The sequence below is a fragment of the Eutrema salsugineum genome, unplaced genomic scaffold, assembly GCF_000478725.1.
Source record: "Eutrema salsugineum unplaced genomic scaffold, Eutsalg1_0 scaffold_1, whole genome shotgun sequence".
NCBI classification, from domain to species: Eukaryota; Viridiplantae; Streptophyta; class Magnoliopsida; order Brassicales; family Brassicaceae; genus Eutrema; species Eutrema salsugineum.
Genome location: NW_006256909.1, coordinates 3,449,135 through 3,467,043, shown reverse-complemented (window position 1 = coordinate 3,467,043; position 17,909 = coordinate 3,449,135). Strand labels below are relative to the sequence as shown.

Below are 17,909 nucleotides of genomic sequence, written 5' to 3'. Positions count from 1 at the left end.
GTGCCAGTTTGGGTATAATTTAATCTTGAAAAAAATTGGGAGGAGATGTGACTTTTAAATTGGAAAAGGCTATGACTGTATCCGCACGTATGATATTTGTGTTATATGTATTTTTTTTTTTTTTTTGTCTAAGTTGCAACCACGGTCGTTTTGTTTATGGAAGGTCTTTTCTCAACCTTCTGCCTCTCGTGGGCTTTTGGACGATATGTCTTTGGTTCATATTTTTCAACTTTTAGGCCCAGATTATAGAAGCCCACGGTTTCTCTGGTAAACAAAAGAGGGTAAAAGATAGAAACAGCTAAGCTTGACCAGTCTTCATAGAAGACCGTGAAATTCACTTTCTTATCATCATCAGGCTTTGTCTCTTCCCTAGCCGTTACGTCACCTTTAGTATCTCCCCAACGGCTACATCAACATTTTCCTTTACATTTTCTTTTTCCTAAAACTTCAACGGTTAGTTTCCAAATCTCTCTAGCTCTATAAAAACTACACTAGATCCATTCACATCCATTCAAACACACACACATACACACACTAATACTTTCCTTAGTTGATAAATTTAGTACCAAAAAAACTGTTTAATTTTGTAACCAAAATGGCTTCTTCTTCCCTTCTAATTACCATCTTCCTCTGCATCTCCTTTGTCTTGTCGGTAAATGCAAATGAGGTTACCGTCGGCGGAAAATCCGGTGACTGGAAGATCCCTCCTTCCTCTGCTTACTCCTTCAACGAATGGGCTCAAAAGGCTCGCTTCAAAGTCGGCGACTTTCTCTGTATACCTTCTACTAATTTCCATTTTCTAGACATTTTTGTGTACTCTTCGATATAGTACTTTGTTTCTGACTTTGTCACATGTTTTATTTCAGTTTTCAGGTACGAAGCAGGTAAAGACTCGGTGCTGCAAGTAGCACGAGAGGCTTACGAGAAATGCAACACAACGAGCCCGAAAGCCAGCTACACCGACGGGAACACTAAAGTGAAGCTAGAACAAGCCGGTCCGGTCTACTTCATCAGTGGAACAGAGGGTCACTGTCAAAAGGGTCAGAAGCTACGAGTAGTCGTCGTCACTCCTCGTAACTCTGCTTTCTCTCCGGCTCCTTCGCCATCCGACGGTCCCGCCGTGGCTCCTACTAGTGGTGCTGCTAAGCTCACCGGCGTCTTCGGTGTCCTCGGCCTTGCTCTTGCCTTCTGTGCTTTCTTCTGAGAGAGTTTTTTTCTTTTAAAATGGAAAGTTTAGTCGGAATTCAATTCTATTTATTAATTTTCGATTAGGAAGCAGAGATCTTTGTTCTTTTGCTACTCTTGTTACTACTAAATTAATTTTATTATTTATCGAAATTGAATCTTCCTCTTGCTCAGTTCTTGGTAAATTAGCTAATCGATTTATCAACAGTTAAATGACGAAGACCAAAAATATTAATTAGAATGTTAAATACAGCCCAAAACTACAAGAAACACCTCTACCTCTACTTAAAATGGGATAAGTGAAAATGAAAATGGCCTATCTAAATGGGCCACTATTGGGTCTCAAGATATTTTGGGAGGGAAAAAACAACGGTGAGGAGCTAGTGGAGCGAGCGAGTTACTGGGATTTTATCCATTCGGCAAGTTCTTTTTAATCATCGGAAAATCTCCGGGTTCACCAAAATCAGCTCCGTTGTGTTTTCGACCGGTGAACGGAGACGTATCCGAATCGTCATGACTATTCAGTATGTGTATGTCCTCGTGTTTTGTTAGTCGCTCCTTCGCCACTTGAAATGTGATGAGCTATCATCGTTAATCTCTGTTTCGCTTCAGTTTTCCTGGGAGTTGCTTTGCTTGGCTTATTTTGACAAAATGGCAGCATTACTCTGCTCGACGAGTCTGTGCGGTGATTTCACGGTCAGTGATGCTTCTCTGGTTAGTAACATCAAAGGCGGCAAATTTTGTTGGAGACGCGGCAAATTAGTCACTGGTGAATCAAAGTTCCACGCTTTGAAGGTTGGGTCTGTGTCACATCGGAAGAAACATTGGAGAAAGACCATGAGATGTAGCGTAGTCTCCATGAAAGGTTCTGATTTTTCGGTTTCTATGATAAACAAGACCTCGAAATCTAACCCATCGTCGGGTGAAGTTACCAAGGTTTTAATGTCGCTTCCTGATACTGATTCTGCGTTTTCTTATTTCAAATCAGTGGCTGCTAATTCGAATTTAGTCCACACCACTGAGACTTGTAACTACATGCTTGAAGCTTTGAGGGTTGATGGCAAAATCGAGGAAATGGCTTATGTGTTTGATTTGATGCAGAAAAGGATCATAAAGAGGGATATTAATACTTTCTTGACTGTGTTCAAGTGTCTTTCTGTGAAGGGTGGATTGCGGCAAGCGCCCTATGCACTTAGGAAGATGAGAGAATCTGGTTTTGCGTTGAATGCGTATTCATACAATGGGTTGATCCATCTTTTGCTTAAGTCTAGGTTTTGCACAGAGGCTATGGAGGTTTATAGAAGAATGATCTTGGAAGGTTTTAGGCCTAGCTTGCAGACTTACTCTTCACTTATGGTAGGATTGGGGAAAAGAAGGGACATTGAAGCTGTGATGGCTTTGCTTAAAGAGATGGAGACTTTGGGGTTAAAGCCGAATGTCTATACGTTTACAATATGTATTCGGGTGCTTGGTAGGGCGGGAAAGATTAATGAAGCGTATGCAATTCTGAAGCGGATGGATGATGAAGGATGTGGACCTGACGTGGTTACTTACACTGTTCTTATTGATGCTCTTTGTACTGCTAGGAAGCTCGACTGTGCTAAGGAGGTTTTCGCAAAGATGAAAACAGGAAAACACAAACCGGATCGTGTAACTTACATTACGTTGCTGGATAGGTTTAGTGATAACAGAGATCTGGATTCAGTGAGGCAGTTTTGGAGTGAAATGGAGAAAGATGGTCATGCACCTGACGTTGTAACCTTTACCATTCTCGTGGATGCTTTGTGTAAAGCTGGGAATTTTGGTGAAGCATTTGATACATTGGATGTGATGAGGGAGCAAGGTGTCTCACCGAACCTACATACATACAACACATTGATTTGCGGTCTTCTTAGAGTTCACAGGTTAAATGATGCACTTAAAGTTTTTGATAGTATGGAGTCTTTGGGGGTTAAGCCTACTGCCTATACGTACATCGTTTTCATTGATTATTATGGAAAGTCTGGAGATTCCGTCAGTGCTCTTGAGACCTTTGAGAAAATGAAAACCAAAGGAATAGCTCCGAACATTGTAGCATGTAATGCGTCTCTCTACAGTCTAGCTAAAGCGGGAAGGGACCGAGAAGCGAAACAAATCTTCTATGGCTTGAAAAACATAGGGCTTGCCCCTGATTCAGTAACGTATAACATGATGATGAAGTGCTACAGTAAGGTTGGGGAAATAGACGAAGCCATCAATCTGCTTACTGAGATGGTAGAGAACGGTTGTGAACCTGATGTAATCGTTGTTAATTCTCTGATCAATACGCTTTTCAAAGCTGATAGAGTAGATGAGGCGTGGAAGATGTTTACGAGAATGAAGGAAATGAAGCTCAAGCCTACAGTTGTGACTTACAACACATTGCTCGCAGGTTTAGGCAAAAATGGAAAAATTCAGGAGGCGATTGAATTGTTCGAGGGGATGGAGATGAAAGGCTGTCCACCTAATACAATAACTTTCAACACTCTCTTTGATTGTCTTTGCAAAAACGACGAGGTAGTTCTAGCCTTGAAGATGTTGTTCAAGATGATGGACATGGGTTGTGTCCCGGATGTTTTTACTTACAATACGATTATTTATGGTTTAGTGAAGAATGGTCAAGTCAAAGAGGCCATGTGTTTCTTCCACCAGATGAAGAAATTGGTGTACCCTGATTTTGTTACCCTCTGCACTCTTCTTCCAGGTGTTGTCAAGGCTGGTTTAATCGAAGACGCTTACAAAATCATCGCCAACTTTCTTCACAACTGTGCAGACCAACCGACCGTTCTTTTCTGGGAAGATTTGATGGGATCTATCTTGGCTGAAGCTGGAATAGACAATGCCGTTTCATTTTCTGAGAGATTGATAGCTAATGGGATTTGTCGAGATGGTGAATCGATCCTGGTGCCAATAATCAGATATTGTTTTAAACATGGTAATAATCCTTCTGATGCTCGTACTTTATTTGAGAAATTTACAAAAGATCTTGGTGTCCAACCCAAACTCCCGACCTATAATCTGCTAATCGGTGGGCTTCTTGAAGCTGATATGATTGAAATAGCACAGGAACTGTTCCTAGAGTTGAAGAGTACTGGTTGCATCCCAGATGTTATTACCTACAACTTCTTGCTTGATGCTTATGCAAAATCAGGCAAAATCGATGAACTCTTTGAGCTGTACAAAGAGATGTCTTTCCATGACTGCAAACCAAACACAATAACTCACAACATTGTCATGTCCGGTCTCGTGAAAGCGGGAAATGTGGACGAGGCTCTTGATTTATACTATGACCTTATCAGTGATGGTGACTTCTCTCCAACTGCTTGCACGTATGGTCCCCTTATCGATGGTCTCTCTAAGTCGGGAAGATTATATGAAGCAAAACAACTCTTTGAAGGGATGTTGGACTATGACTGCAGGCCAAACTGTGCTATCTATAACATTCTCATTAACGGGTTTGGGAAAGCAGGTGAGGCTGATGCAGCGTGCGAGTTGTTCAAAAGGATGGTTAAAGAAGGAGTAAGACCGGATCTCAAGACTTACTCGGTTCTAGTGGATTGCCTTTGTATGGTCGGAAGAGTAGATGAAGGCTTGCATTACTTCAGGGAGCTGAAGGAATCCGGCCTCGATCCCGATGTCGTATGTTACAATCTCATAATCAACGGACTCGGGAAATCTCAGAGACTTGAAGAAGCTCTTGAGCTCTACAATGAGATGAAGAATAGCAGAGGAATCACCCCTGATCTGTACACTTACAACTCCTTGATTCTAAATATGGGTATTGCAGGAATGGTGGAAGGAGCTGGGAAGATTTACGATGAGATACAAAGGGCGGGTCTCGAGCCAAACGTTTTTACATTTAACGCTCTGATCCGTGGATACAGTTTGTCTGGAAAACCTGAGCACGCTTACGCTGTGTACCAGACAATGGTGACCGGAGGTTTCAGTCCCAACACAGGAACATATGAACAGCTCCCCAACAGAGCTTGACATTTTACACAGCTAATACAACTAGAGCTATACAAGTGAAGCACCTGCTGAACAGTTTATGTAATGTAAAGTGTACAAAGCATAACGTTGTGTAAATGTCATATTGTTTTGTTTGTTTTTTACATGATGATATGTTCTTTAGGCCATCAACAATTCAAGTCAATCATTTCTTCTGCATTATTGGAGGTCGTGGGACAAAAGTCTGGACGCAGAGGAACTGGAATACTGAAATCTCCAGAAACGTCAGATTGTGATATTAAAAAAGTGTTTCAAAAGAATTTACAATGTGAACTAAAATACTAGATGCCATCTTCCGTGACTCTGAGGATGGGGCTAGTTTGACGAGCTCGGCTCATCGTGGCTCGCTTCAGCTTGGCTAGATTCTTGTTTCGGTTCGGTTTCTGATGGAGTAGGCTCCGTGGACTGAAGAGGCTTCTTGAATTGAACCAAGATCATGGTCATGTTATCACAGCCTTCACCACCTGCGGTGTTTGGAGCCAGACATCTATCGAGAACTTTTTCACATACCACCGAGAGTTTGGTTTCCTGAACGCAAGCAATCGAAAGAGAGAAAACTGTTAAGAGTCCAGAAGAGAAAATACTGGAAAAGCTGTAATCCAGAACGAAGACAAATCAAGTTAGCTTACTGAATTCATCTGTTCATGTATAAAATCAACGAGTTGTTGGCTTGACATGCAATCCCTGCAGATACGAGATGAACCAAGACAAGTTTATCAATACCAGTACCAAGAAATGAACTTGTTTTGAGAACAAGATCAAAACATTTTCAAATTGATTTTACCAAATTCCATCGCAGGCAAGAACAAGGAAATCATCATCGTCACAGAGTTCAACCTGAAGAGAAAGAGAAAATCAAAATGTGTCATCGAAGATGTTTCAAGAGAAAGAGAACCGGCATTGGACCCACTTACAGTGTTGATATCTGGACTGGCGGTAACAATTTGCTTTTCAGATGACAAAAACTTATTCTGCTTGAATTCCATGTCACCTGTAAAGAGTAGCTCCAATCAGAGATTGCACGTAAACAAGTTGCATAGTGTGAGGAAGAGGTTACCGATAGCTCTTGCTAGATTCAAGCTTCCATTGACTCGACCAGCGTGAATAAAGCCACCAGCTTTTAATATCCTTTCCTTCTCAGCTTCAAGATCTGGTTTGTGATCTCTAGAAAGATTATAAGCCTGTAGACACACACACACACACACACACACCGTTTTTAACAAAAAATCAATACAGACGCCAAAAAGTCATCATCAAACCACTTCAAATCGAAATGGTACTTTTACCTGACCCTTCCTGGATATCACACAACGTGAGTCACCAGCATTTGCAACAACTAGCTGCTTGTGTCTAATAACAGCAACACAGGCTGTGCTCCCAGAATTAGGTCCAGGAAAATCAGAATGAGGACCCTGTTTTGACAACGAAAGCACCAATTAGTGATCCTAATTTGATCTTCGATATAATAGAGAAGAAGTGAGACTGAAAAATAGCAGAGCATTATGCAGGTAGCAAAGATTTACTTCCTCAAAAGCCCAAGCATCGGGTTTATTAGCGCTGTCCCCACTTCTTGGTGACCATAGAAACCCTTCAATCATTCCGCTGAACTTGTTGATCTTGTCACCGAGTATTGCTAATTCTCGCCATCCTCTCTGTCCTTGCATCATCTCATCCATTCTGCAATAACCACATCCAAGAGCAACCAGTTAAAGCATAACTTCAGACCAGAACAGACTCTTGTTGCTGTATGCACGAACAGTTGCCAGTAAAGTTACAGAGAGGCCGAAACGATAATGTTACCTGAAAAATGCTTTTTGAAGAGAAGTCCCTACGTCTCCAGCTGCATAAGCCTCATTATTGAGAACTTGCTGGTGTAGATACTTGGCGCAGAATTTTGAAACAACTTTACCTACAACACAAGCCAAAACCATTTGATTTTCCATGTCACATAAAGAAGCTTTTTCAAGAACAAAAACCACAAACATGTTTGAGCACTATCAGTCTTCTAGCTCTATCCATCTCAATTGAGCTCTAAACAGAAGTTTAAAGCCGGGAGAATTCGCCAAAAGGACTAATTTTTCTTTACCTCCATGGCCATCATAGACACCCAAGAAGGAAGTGTTATCATCCAGATTAAGTATTGCTGCATGCTACCAAAGTTAAACCAAGTAATCTAAATCAGTAAGTAAAAAAAATGTCTGCAACAAATAAAAGGTTTAAACTTTTTGATTTTCACTCACAGCATCTTCCATGTTCGCACGCCAACCTTGCATAGAGGATAAACCGTATCTAAGTTTATCATTCTCTCCATCTTCTGAAAACTTATCTGTTTTCGGAGAACTAAGATATATACCCATCTCTTTCTGCAAACCAAAATTGGACATTTCTTTCATGAATCAAGAAAAGTGATGATCTTTTTAACGTTAATTAATTCCAAGATTCGAAAATATGAGAGTCAAAAGCGAAATTAGAGAGGAATTGCAATGGACGTCACCTGAATCAGCTCAGAGACCTGTGATCTTTGAAGCTATTTAAGAAATCAATCTTCAAAACCGAAGACAAAACAAAAAAACAAATTTGAATCGGCTATACTAGAGCAGAACCATATTTAGATATTAGCAATTCAATGGATCAAAAGAAGTACGTGACGAAGTTGAGCTTGGTTTCTCACATCTCTGGCTCGATAATGGCTGACAAAAATCTTGGGGTGGGAAAGATAACTCGATCGGAATTGATTAGAGGAGGAAGATGAAACTTTCGATGATTTATCTTGAGATCAGATTGTAGCCCGAGAAAATGAGAAAAGGTCTGATTTTGTTTTCCTGAGAAGCAACGAAAGTTCCTGAGTTTGTTTTCTTCTTCTTACTCACACTAATACCAATACAAATACAAATACAAATATACATTTACTACTTTTGTTTAGGGTCTATTATTCACCGTAATAGGAGAGGCATTCGTTATATTTCTTTAAACGTGTAAAATTTTAGCGGCATAAACTTATGTTAATTTTCAAATTCAGTTTCAAAAGATTAAAAAACAAATGTTAAATCCAGGTTTCATGCGACAAATGAAAAAAAAAAAGTCTCCATACGATTTCACAATTTTAAGGAGTTTTTTTTGTCATGTCTGGTAAGGAAATATGTATATGTTGTATTTGTATGTGTTGTATACTTATGGCTACATGTCATGAAAAAAAAAAAACAAAATATTGTGTATATGATGATGAACAAATTTATGGTCAGAATCAAACCAATTAGTATATAAATATTTTTTAAAGAGTAAAACATTCTCTTCAGGCTTAACTCAATAAAATTTTAATTTTTTAATGACAGTAAAATAGTTCTTTAATGTTAGATTTCAAGGGAACTCTTAATCTAATAATTTGTACTAATCTAATTGTTGTATCATTTGAACAAAAAAAATAAATGTGTTATCATTCATTTAGATTCAAATCTGGTAATATATCTATATGAATATATAGTTTACTAAGCTTAATCAATTTGTGGGGGGGGTTTAATGACTGAGAAGTGAGAACTTGAAATGTTTTTTTTGTTTTCATTGTAATTTCTGTTTGTAGATGCTTTATGGATTTCACTTTAGGATCTCCGGGTTTGTTGTGAAAAAAAAGGACATTGATTGAGCACCATTGTTATGTTTTAAAGAAACTAAATGTAAGTACTAATTTGAAGTGATCAACAAACGAAGAACAACTGCGTTAAAAAAAAAAAAACAAAAACAAAAAAAACGAAGAAGAACTGCGTTGCATGATAAGCTTTGACTATTCTTCACGAAAAGCCATAGCTTTTGCACCGCTCGGCTTTTCCATTTTATTTTTTAAAAATTAGTTTATTTCTTCTCAAAACTGTGAATATAATATGGACGACGTGTTTATACGAGGACCGCATCTCTTTTTCTAATGATTCTGGCTAATTTTTGTGTTCACAATTTGTAGTCAGTAGTTATGAACTTTTAATATCTTTTGAAACATGGTATAAATGAGGGATCCTGCTAATTGGTTTTGTTAATTGCTCTCTATTCCACTTGAACGCGAAACACTTAAGTATTAAACAAACTCGTTCTAAATACATTCTGCTTCTGTAATGGCTTCCTCTTACGCACCATTCTCTGCAGTCTTCAATGGCTTCGCTGCAACCAAACCCAATCCACCTCGAAATTCGTCGGCTTTTCTTGCCCCTTCAAAAAATTTCTCAACGGAAACATCAAACTCTCGGAATCTGCGAAATGGGGTTTCCCTGAAATCTTCGAGTAATCATGGGTTTCGATTCAAGTCCAGAAATTTCAGCGTTTATGCAAGAGCTGCTTCAGAAAAGACTGTTCACGATTTCACTGTTAAGGTACGTTACTATTTCTGTTTCTGATTTTACTATTTTAGAAAGAAAATAGGTTTTTGTTTCTTCGTTAGCTTCTATAGAAAACAGAAGAAAGCCTCTCAAATCTATCAAAATATGCTTTTTCAATGTGAAGTCTGAAGTATATGCATACACTCGAGAGCTATAAAACATCCTCCGTAAAACCTAAAACTGGAGATAACTGTTCTGTTTTTTTCTTTTCTTGAACAGGACATAAATGGGAAGGATGTTTCATTGAGCAAATTTAAAGGAAAGCCTCTGTTGATCGTTAACGTTGCTTCAAAATGGTGATTCCCTTCTTTCTTTGTGTCATCAAATTGTGCTGCGAAATTAGATTTCTATTTGATAATAAGGTTATTTTTTCATGTAAAGGGTTTCTTAGATATAAAAATTTTTTTTTTTTTTTTTTTTTTAAAATGTCAGTGGTTTGACATCATCAAACTACTCAGAGCTTTCACATCTGTACGAGAAATACAAAAACCAAGGTGAGCTTTTTATACATCCCATTGATTACGTAACACAATATGTGACCTTTCTCTGATTTCTTCTTGTTTCTCATTTTCAAGGATTTGAGATTCTAGCTTTTCCTTGCAATCAATTTGGAGGTCAAGAACCTGAATCAAACCCGGATATCAAGCGATTCGTGTGTACCCGATTTAAAGCGGAGTTCCCTATATTCGATAAGGTATGTAGTAAGTACCCAAAAAAAAAAACTGTCACTACTGGCTACACATTTTGCAAATCTTGAATCTTGATAGGTTGTGTTGTACAGGTTGATGTCAATGGACCGAGCACAGCTCCTATCTACCAGTTCTTGAAATCAAAGTCTGGTGGGTTCTTGGGTGAATTCATCAAATGGAATTTTGAGAAATTCTTGGTTGACAAAAATGGCAAAGTTGTCGAAAGATACCCTCCCACGACTTCTCCCTTCCAAATCGAGGTACCAATCTGGATCTCGTCTTCGGTTCAGTGTTTTCGGTTTAGTCCTGAACCGAACCAGTTTGACTATATTGTCTTTGAATATATTCACTATTAACGACTACATCGACTAAAATAGTTCCAAGAAAACGTGTGTATGTGGAAAATCTATTAACTCATAACGTTCCTAAGTATATTGAATAGTTAACACTAACAACCTCTTTTTGTTTGAGATGTTGCAGAAGGATATCCAGAAGTTACTTGCGGCATAAATATACTGTTCCCATGTGTGCATCGTAATGCATAGAGCGAGAGAGATTAGTTGTTGTCTTAATAAACCCGTAAGTGTGGTACACACATTTCCCGGTTTATTGTTGGTATACCAGGGAAGTCAGATGAACATGTACAATGTTTCTTATTCTTCTGTTACAGAAATGATATTATACATATAACGATCGGAAATTCAAATAAACTTCTTTTAGAAACACACCAGTGCCTTTTGGCTTCGGAGACACCCGATTTTTATTATGTTTATTACAGAGACACACACACAAACATAATATTCAGTAAATGGGATATCAAAAGAGTTTAATATATATAAGTAGAGAAGATTAAAGTTAACGTCGAGAAGAATAATCTTTCCGTGACTGTGGCAGAAATCTATGGCGGAGATAAGTTGGTGGAGATACCTGTGAGAATCGACGAGATACTCGTGGAGGAGGATCTCGTCGTCTCCGTCGAGTCTTGCGAAGAGCCGGCCGTGTGCGTTGACATTCTTGTTCTTCTTCTTCTTCTTCTTCTTCTTCTTCTTCTTCTTGAGGGAGGAGGACGAAGTTTGAGTATCTGATGATTGGGGTAAACCTAAACCAGTATCTGACCGGGGTAAGGCTTGAGTATCTGATCAGAAATAAGGGCTCTGGTTCGATCTCTCTGATCTGGTTAAAGTGGAGATCCACCATCACGCTTGCCGTTACTGCGAGGTCTTCTTGTGGGGTGGTGGATTGGATTGCCACGTCATCCACCACCGTCGTGATCTCTCTGTTCTCGGTCCACAGAGATTGTGGGATCTCGTATTGCCCTACTCGGACAAGTCTCTCGCTCAAGTCCTCCATGTTTTTCTGTTTTTTTTTCCTGACAGGAGACTTACTTTCTAAAGACTGACTATATATGTACTACAATGCTGGATTTTTTTTTTTAGTCTTTACTGTGTTTACCTTTATTTTTTAAGACCACATACGACAAATCGTTTATTTATTTATTACAATTTTGCCATTGATTATGGTTAATTAATCAGAGGAAACTTTCTTGTTGTTAAGTTTTATTGGGGCAATGTAATTTACATGTTTTGACTTCTTGGTTTTATTATTCTCCACTTGATTCATAAATCTAATTTTGTATTGCTTCAAGAAGATTTAATATTTGATAATTTTGAAATGGCTGAGAGTAAATACAAAGAACAGTTTTAGAAAAAGGAAAATGATTTAAGTGGGATTACCAATCGGTAGGATCTGTTTCGCGTGACGTTTTAAACTATCTCTATTGGTAATAAACTTCAATTCCTTGAGATGACTAATACCATCAAAACCAGGACCATTTCTCAGATTCAGAGATCAATTCCAACGTCATTTAATTATTACTCTAATCCGGCAGTGGACTGGCACAACCGCAATCCTATTCAAATTTCAAAACCTACTCACCTTATAATAACTAGTCAAACAATGTTTTTATCCACGGCACTAAACTAGAACAACCATATACATGTAAAACCCTGCGGCAATCAATTGACAGAACAAATTAAGCATAAAAACTCTAAATCAACATCCCAAAATATAGGTTACTACGGCAAACAATGCATATTGATCTCTTTGACTTCGCATGAACAATTTGAATCGAGAAGCAACATAAAAAAAACCACCGATAAATCCAAACCTGCAACAGAATGAACAAATATATCAGAATTAGGTCGATCAAAAGCACAACCTCGTAACATAATCTAGAATTTTTTACGCGGTGTTACAATCAGAAAACTAGTTAAGTTATATTGAGTAAGTGGGAAAAACCTAGTAAAATTGACAAACTTTACAAAAGTCATGTGAGAGCCTCTTTGATTTTTTCTTCTTAGTTCACCCACCGTGTGAATCTAATTCTCCATATGCAAACAAACGTATTGGTGACATATTATAACATTTATGTAATGCAACACACAAGCACTCAGCAAACAGTATTCCTTTCAAGCGACTTTGTTACAATCATGAGACGATTTCATCGAACTTAATTTAGAATAATCTGAGAACCTCAATCTTAGTTATATATCCTTCTTATAGACAATTGATTTTAGACACATTTCGCAGGCATCAAGAAAGCACTATCTTTCTTTTGAAGAAGTTAATAACTAATTTTGTTCAATTACAGCAAGAACATAATGAATTATGTGTTCTATATGTATCGTAATTGGTTTGTAAACACCGGGAACATGGATTAAAGGAAAAAAGCAGGCAGAAAGCATGACAAGAACATCTAGCAATGAATTGCAAAAATATTAAGAACTCTTTACTTAGCAAAATAAAACCCCGTGACAAATTTTATCCCTACAAGATATGAATATAATTAAAATGAAAACTTGAAATATTTGATCTTAAAGAAAAGAAACTAAACTAATAGAAGTGAGAACAAAAATAATATCAATTTTTAATCTTCTTCAAGATTCAGTATTGAAAAAGCATTAATCATTCAGAATAGCATTTTAAGTACTGTTTTTAATCACGATATAGATTTGATTCTTCTTGGCAAAAGCATCTACAAATCGCTTCTGGAGTTCAAAATTACTTAATAAAAAATGGAAAACGCACACAAATTAGAAAGTGTCTATATGGTCGTTTTGAGGGTTGAATTTAAAGAACATGTTCTTAAATCAAGAGACAAACCCAAAGAAAATGCTCTTAGATCAAGAACAAGCCCCACGAGTATATTCCTGCAAGATTCACAACGTGATCACATGGAATCAATGATATATAAATTAGATACTATCTCTATCACACATTAAACAACAGATTAAATTAGATACGTGATTATGTACCTCAGAGAATCAAAATGTACGAGCATACAATACATATAAACTAGAAAACCACAATTATGAACAGTACTCTTGCAAGATCCATGATCAAACACAGATGCATGTGATCATATAAAGCAAATGATAAATCGACACAGACTTATGAATGAAGAGACTGAATCACGATTAAAAAGACTCATGAGAAACTAAAAAAAGAAGGAAAATAAAATCTTACAATAATATAGTTTGGATCGAGGAAATTAAGGATTCAAAAGAGTTAGGACCAGCCTAAGAAAAACTAGGTTAACGTTAATGGTCCCATTTAATCTCGTTTAACCAAGCCTTAAACGCATAGATTAAAGCTTTTTCGATGCTAATGATATCATAAAATATAGCGTTCAACAAAGGAGACAAAAAAAAGCAAATTCGCATGCAATTAGAAATCAAATCTATGGTAGAATATATAAGAGCAAGGTAGGATAGATATGAGATCGTATTTAATTACCTTTGGAGAGATGAAGAACACAAGAGAGATAAAGTGAGAGACAGAGATGAGAACACAATTAAAGAAGAAAACGTCAACGGACCGATAAAGACTCGGTGCCGGAATCTGACAGATAGAGCAGTGAGCACGCAAGAGAAGCAAATGCATCGAACATGCAAAGTGCCTTTGTGTGCTCACTCTCTTCTGTCAGTTTCGATGCGTTTTCTCTAAAATTTGTCCCAAAACTCACTTAATGGCCTTACCGACACAAACTCTGAGATTAGAGATCAAACAGGAGAAATGGTTTTCTTCTAAGGAGAAGAAGACTTTGAAGCTGTAGAGTTAGATCTGAGAGGCTTAGGGTAAGCAAAAACCAGAGTAGAATATTTATAATCGAAAGAAGAGAGGAAAGTTATTCATTTTTAGATACCCTTTGGGTAAACAAATCTAGGGTTTTGACCAAATCGAGATGCGAAAATAAATAATTACCAAAAAAGAAAGAACACAGGGAGAGATATTCGGGGAGAAGGATTTAGATTTTGAGAAGAGAGGAGAGGAGAGGAAGAATATGTTAAAGAAGGAAACAAAATACCTTATCTCTCTCTGTCGCTCACTCTCTTCAAGAGTCTTATCTCTGCTTTCTTTTTGTTTTGTTTTTTTTGGTCTCTTTCTTCTCTCTCCCTCTTACATGCAATGTGACAGATGTCTGGAGAGAGAGACATATGAGTTGAATGGAATGGATTGGATTGAACAGTACATTGCAGTTTAAGTGGTCAATCTCATAACCTATAAACGGCAACGACAAACCTATTAAAGATCTTTTGAATTTTGGTCTTTCACGATGATAATAACATTACTTTTTTAATGGGAATCATACTCTTCTTTTTACTAGTATTATAATAGTCATTCCGCGTTTAACTTTTTTAGTTTCCCATTATTTTCTTAAACCAAGGCTTCTACTAACCAAAAAAATGCTAAGGCTTCTACTAATGACAGCCAGTAAACAAGCAGAACAAAAGCAACTCAACAGAACAATTAATAGACAAAACAAACAAACAATATATATGTATGTATATAATCATTAGTTTCGAATGAATAGAAAACAGAACAAAGACATCAGAAAACAGATTCAATGAGGAACAAAGACATCAGAAGTTTTGAAATTTCTACACCTATAATTTTCTCATTTTTCAAAACTTCTACATATGAAAAAATATAATAAAGTATAGAGTAAAGTAACATGAGACCAAATTATAATTAATGTGAATGTACCACCTTTAATAAATGTTGAATAAGTATTAATTGCAGAGGTTACGTCGTTTCACATCCAACCAAACCAAAGTTATACTCCATAGTTTAATTGCATAGTTTAATTTGTTTAATTATGTGAACTATAGAAACACACCATAGTTTGATATACCACATACCATAGTTTATTAGTTTTTATGAACTAATGATATGTAACCATAAATTAGCCAATCCCTCTTAGTCAACTTAGTAGATATATAGAAAAAGATTGTTTTGCATGAATTTGCACTTTTTAAAATATACATAGTCTTAGTATTTAATATATTGTTTATAGATTTTTAGCATTTTTATAACAACTAGGTGTTTAGTCCGCGCTTTGCGCAGACCGAAGTGTTTCATTGAAACGTAAAATTTAATTTTACGTCAGAAATTGAAAAAAATTAAATCAACAATTTGATACATACAAAATTAAAATAAAGCTAATCTATGATAATCATTGTTTAACATTAAATACCTTAAAATTAATATTAATAAGTGTATAAAATTAATAAACACAAACTAAATCAAAATTAATATGAATTATCTTTTAATTTTTTGTTCTCTATCATTTTCTTCTTTCTTTCTTTTTTTCTGTTTTCTTTTTGTTTTTTTCCTATTTTTTTCTTCTTTATTTTCTATGTATTTTCTTACTTCTTATTTTTCCGGTTTTTCTTTTTCACGTCTTCTTCTTCTTCTCCACATCTTTTCTTCTTCCTCTCATACATCTTTTGATTTTCTTCTATTCCAGATTTTATTCTCTTTCAACTTCTTCTTCGATGTTTTATTATTCTCTTTCTTCTTTTTTTTTCTTTTCCTTTTTCATTGCCATATATCGTTTTCTTTGTTGTCACCGACTTCCTATTCTTCTGGTGTTTTTCGGTTTTTACTTCATCTTCATATTTTTCTACTTTCTCTAATTCTTCATCTTTTAAAGTATTCATCCAATTTTTTCTCTTTCCTATCTTCTTCTTCTTCTATTTTGTCTTGTATTTTATTATTTTTCTCCTTCTATGGATTCTTATTCCTTTTCTTCCAATTATCTTCCTCTCTCCAAATTCTTCATCATATTTTAAAGATCTTTGTCTTATCTGTCTCTCTCCTCTTCTTCTGGTCTATATTTTTCCTTTCTTAGTTTTTTTTTCTTTGTATTTTTGAGTTTTTCTTCATCGTTATTTGTTTTCAAATTGTTCTTCTTTATTGTCTTCATCTTTTTTTACTTCTTCTTTTTCTTCATTTTTTCATCATATTTACTTTTTTCTAATTTGTCTTCTTCATCTTCTAGTTTTCTTTCTTTTTATTATTTTTTTTTTCTTTCACTTCGTCTACTATCTACTAGTTTTCTTCTATGACTTCTTCTTCTGATTATCTTTTTTTTTTCTTCTCCAATTGGTCATTTGATTTTTTTGTTCATCGTCTTCGACCTATCCGGCTTTTTTTTATCTTACTTGTTCACAATATGAATTTTTGTTCATATTTTCATTGTTTTCTTATTCTTCTCCTTTTTCTTTATTTTTTTAGTTTTTCATATTCTTTGTTTTTTCCTTCTTATCTTTTATTATTTTTGACTATTTCATCTTATGTATTGTATTCATCTTATTTGACTTCTTAATTTTTTTCATTCGGTTTTTTCTGTTGATTTTCTTTGTTTTATTTGTCTGCCCCATCTTCTTTGTTTTCTTTTATTGTCATTGTATTCTCTAAATTCTTATTCTTCCACATCTTTTATTCTTCTTCTTTTGGTTTTATTAGTCATTTTTATCTTCTACTTCTTACTTCTTCTTGGTCATTTTTTTTATCCAAACTTTTTTTTCTAATTTTTGTTTGTCTTTTTCACATCTTTATTTTCTTCTATTTTTTCTTTTGCATCTTCGGGTTTTCATCTTCTTATACTTTATTTTCTTCATCTACCGTTTTTTTTTTCTTCTTTTATTTTGATAATTTGTATGAAAATAACAGAAAAAATTGTTATACAAATTATGAATATAAATTAATTAATTAAGGATATTTAGAAAAAATTTATCAAAGAATAAAGAGTAATTAGTCACCTAGATTGAATGAGAGAGCTTATAGCAAAAAAATTACTGTGCATATATTATATATGATATGATTTGAAATGTTTTTTTGATTAAATTCCAATTTATAAAATTTGTTTATTTTCTATTTTAAAGATTTTTTGATTAAATTCTGATTTTTAATAATTTTTATTAAATTTAAAATTTTTTTTATTAAATTCCGATTTTAAATAATTTTTTATTAATTTTACAATTTTTCATAATTTTTAATTAATTTACGTTTTTTAATATTTTTAAAATAATTTACAATTTTTTATATTTTTTATTATATTTAAATTTAAAAAATATAAGAAGGGGTAAAGGATAATTAGCCATCCTAAGATTGAATGAGACAGCTTTGACTCAAAATTTTACATTGCTTATAATATATATGATTAATTTTACAATTTTTTATAATTTTTAATTAATTTACGTTTTTTAATATTTTTTAATTAGTTTACGATTTTTAATATTTTTTATTAGATTTAAATTTAAAAAATATAAGAAGGGTAAAAGGTAATTAGCCACCCTAAGAT

At 35.3% G+C, this 17,909-nt stretch overlaps 4 protein-coding genes across 4 annotated transcripts; 3 read left to right on the top strand and 1 right to left on the bottom strand.

Moving 5' to 3' along the window:
- Positions 1 to 509: 509 nt before the first annotated feature.
- LOC18030589 (early nodulin-like protein 1) lies at positions 510 to 1,338 on the top strand. The gene is made up of 2 exons (XM_006412485.2): positions 510 to 773; positions 867 to 1,338. Exons 1-2 carry the CDS (start codon positions 596 to 598, stop codon positions 1,202 to 1,204), a joined length of 516 nt encoding a protein of 171 aa, XP_006412548.1. The 5' UTR covers positions 510 to 595; the 3' UTR covers positions 1,205 to 1,338.
- Positions 1,339 to 1,600: 262 nt separating this feature from the next.
- On the top strand, positions 1,601 to 5,339 carry LOC18030590 (pentatricopeptide repeat-containing protein At4g31850, chloroplastic). Its single transcript, XM_006412481.2, has one exon. The coding sequence runs from the start codon at positions 1,837 to 1,839 to the stop codon at positions 5,191 to 5,193; it is 3,357 nt and encodes a 1,118-aa protein (XP_006412544.1). The 5' UTR covers positions 1,601 to 1,836; the 3' UTR covers positions 5,194 to 5,339.
- LOC18030588 (probable protein phosphatase 2C 60) lies at positions 5,284 to 8,064 on the bottom strand. The gene is made up of 12 exons (XM_006412483.2): positions 7,856 to 8,064; positions 7,706 to 7,755; positions 7,452 to 7,574; positions 7,298 to 7,361; positions 7,012 to 7,120; positions 6,735 to 6,888; positions 6,498 to 6,623; positions 6,269 to 6,392; positions 6,126 to 6,202; positions 5,996 to 6,048; positions 5,841 to 5,895; positions 5,284 to 5,739 (listed from the first exon to the last, which is right to left on the bottom strand). The coding sequence occupies exons 3-12, from the start codon at positions 7,566 to 7,568 to the stop codon at positions 5,527 to 5,529; spliced, it is 1,092 nt and encodes a 363-aa protein (XP_006412546.1). The 5' UTR covers positions 7,569 to 7,574; positions 7,706 to 7,755; positions 7,856 to 8,064; the 3' UTR covers positions 5,284 to 5,526.
- Positions 8,065 to 9,186: 1,122 nt separating this feature from the next.
- On the top strand, positions 9,187 to 10,954 carry LOC18030587 (putative glutathione peroxidase 7, chloroplastic). Its single transcript, XM_006412480.2, has 6 exons — positions 9,187 to 9,566; positions 9,792 to 9,868; positions 10,005 to 10,066; positions 10,148 to 10,266; positions 10,354 to 10,521; positions 10,742 to 10,954. Exons 1-6 carry the CDS (start codon positions 9,312 to 9,314, stop codon positions 10,769 to 10,771), a joined length of 711 nt encoding a protein of 236 aa, XP_006412543.1. The 5' UTR covers positions 9,187 to 9,311; the 3' UTR covers positions 10,772 to 10,954.
- Positions 10,955 to 17,909: the final 6,955 nt, after the last annotated feature.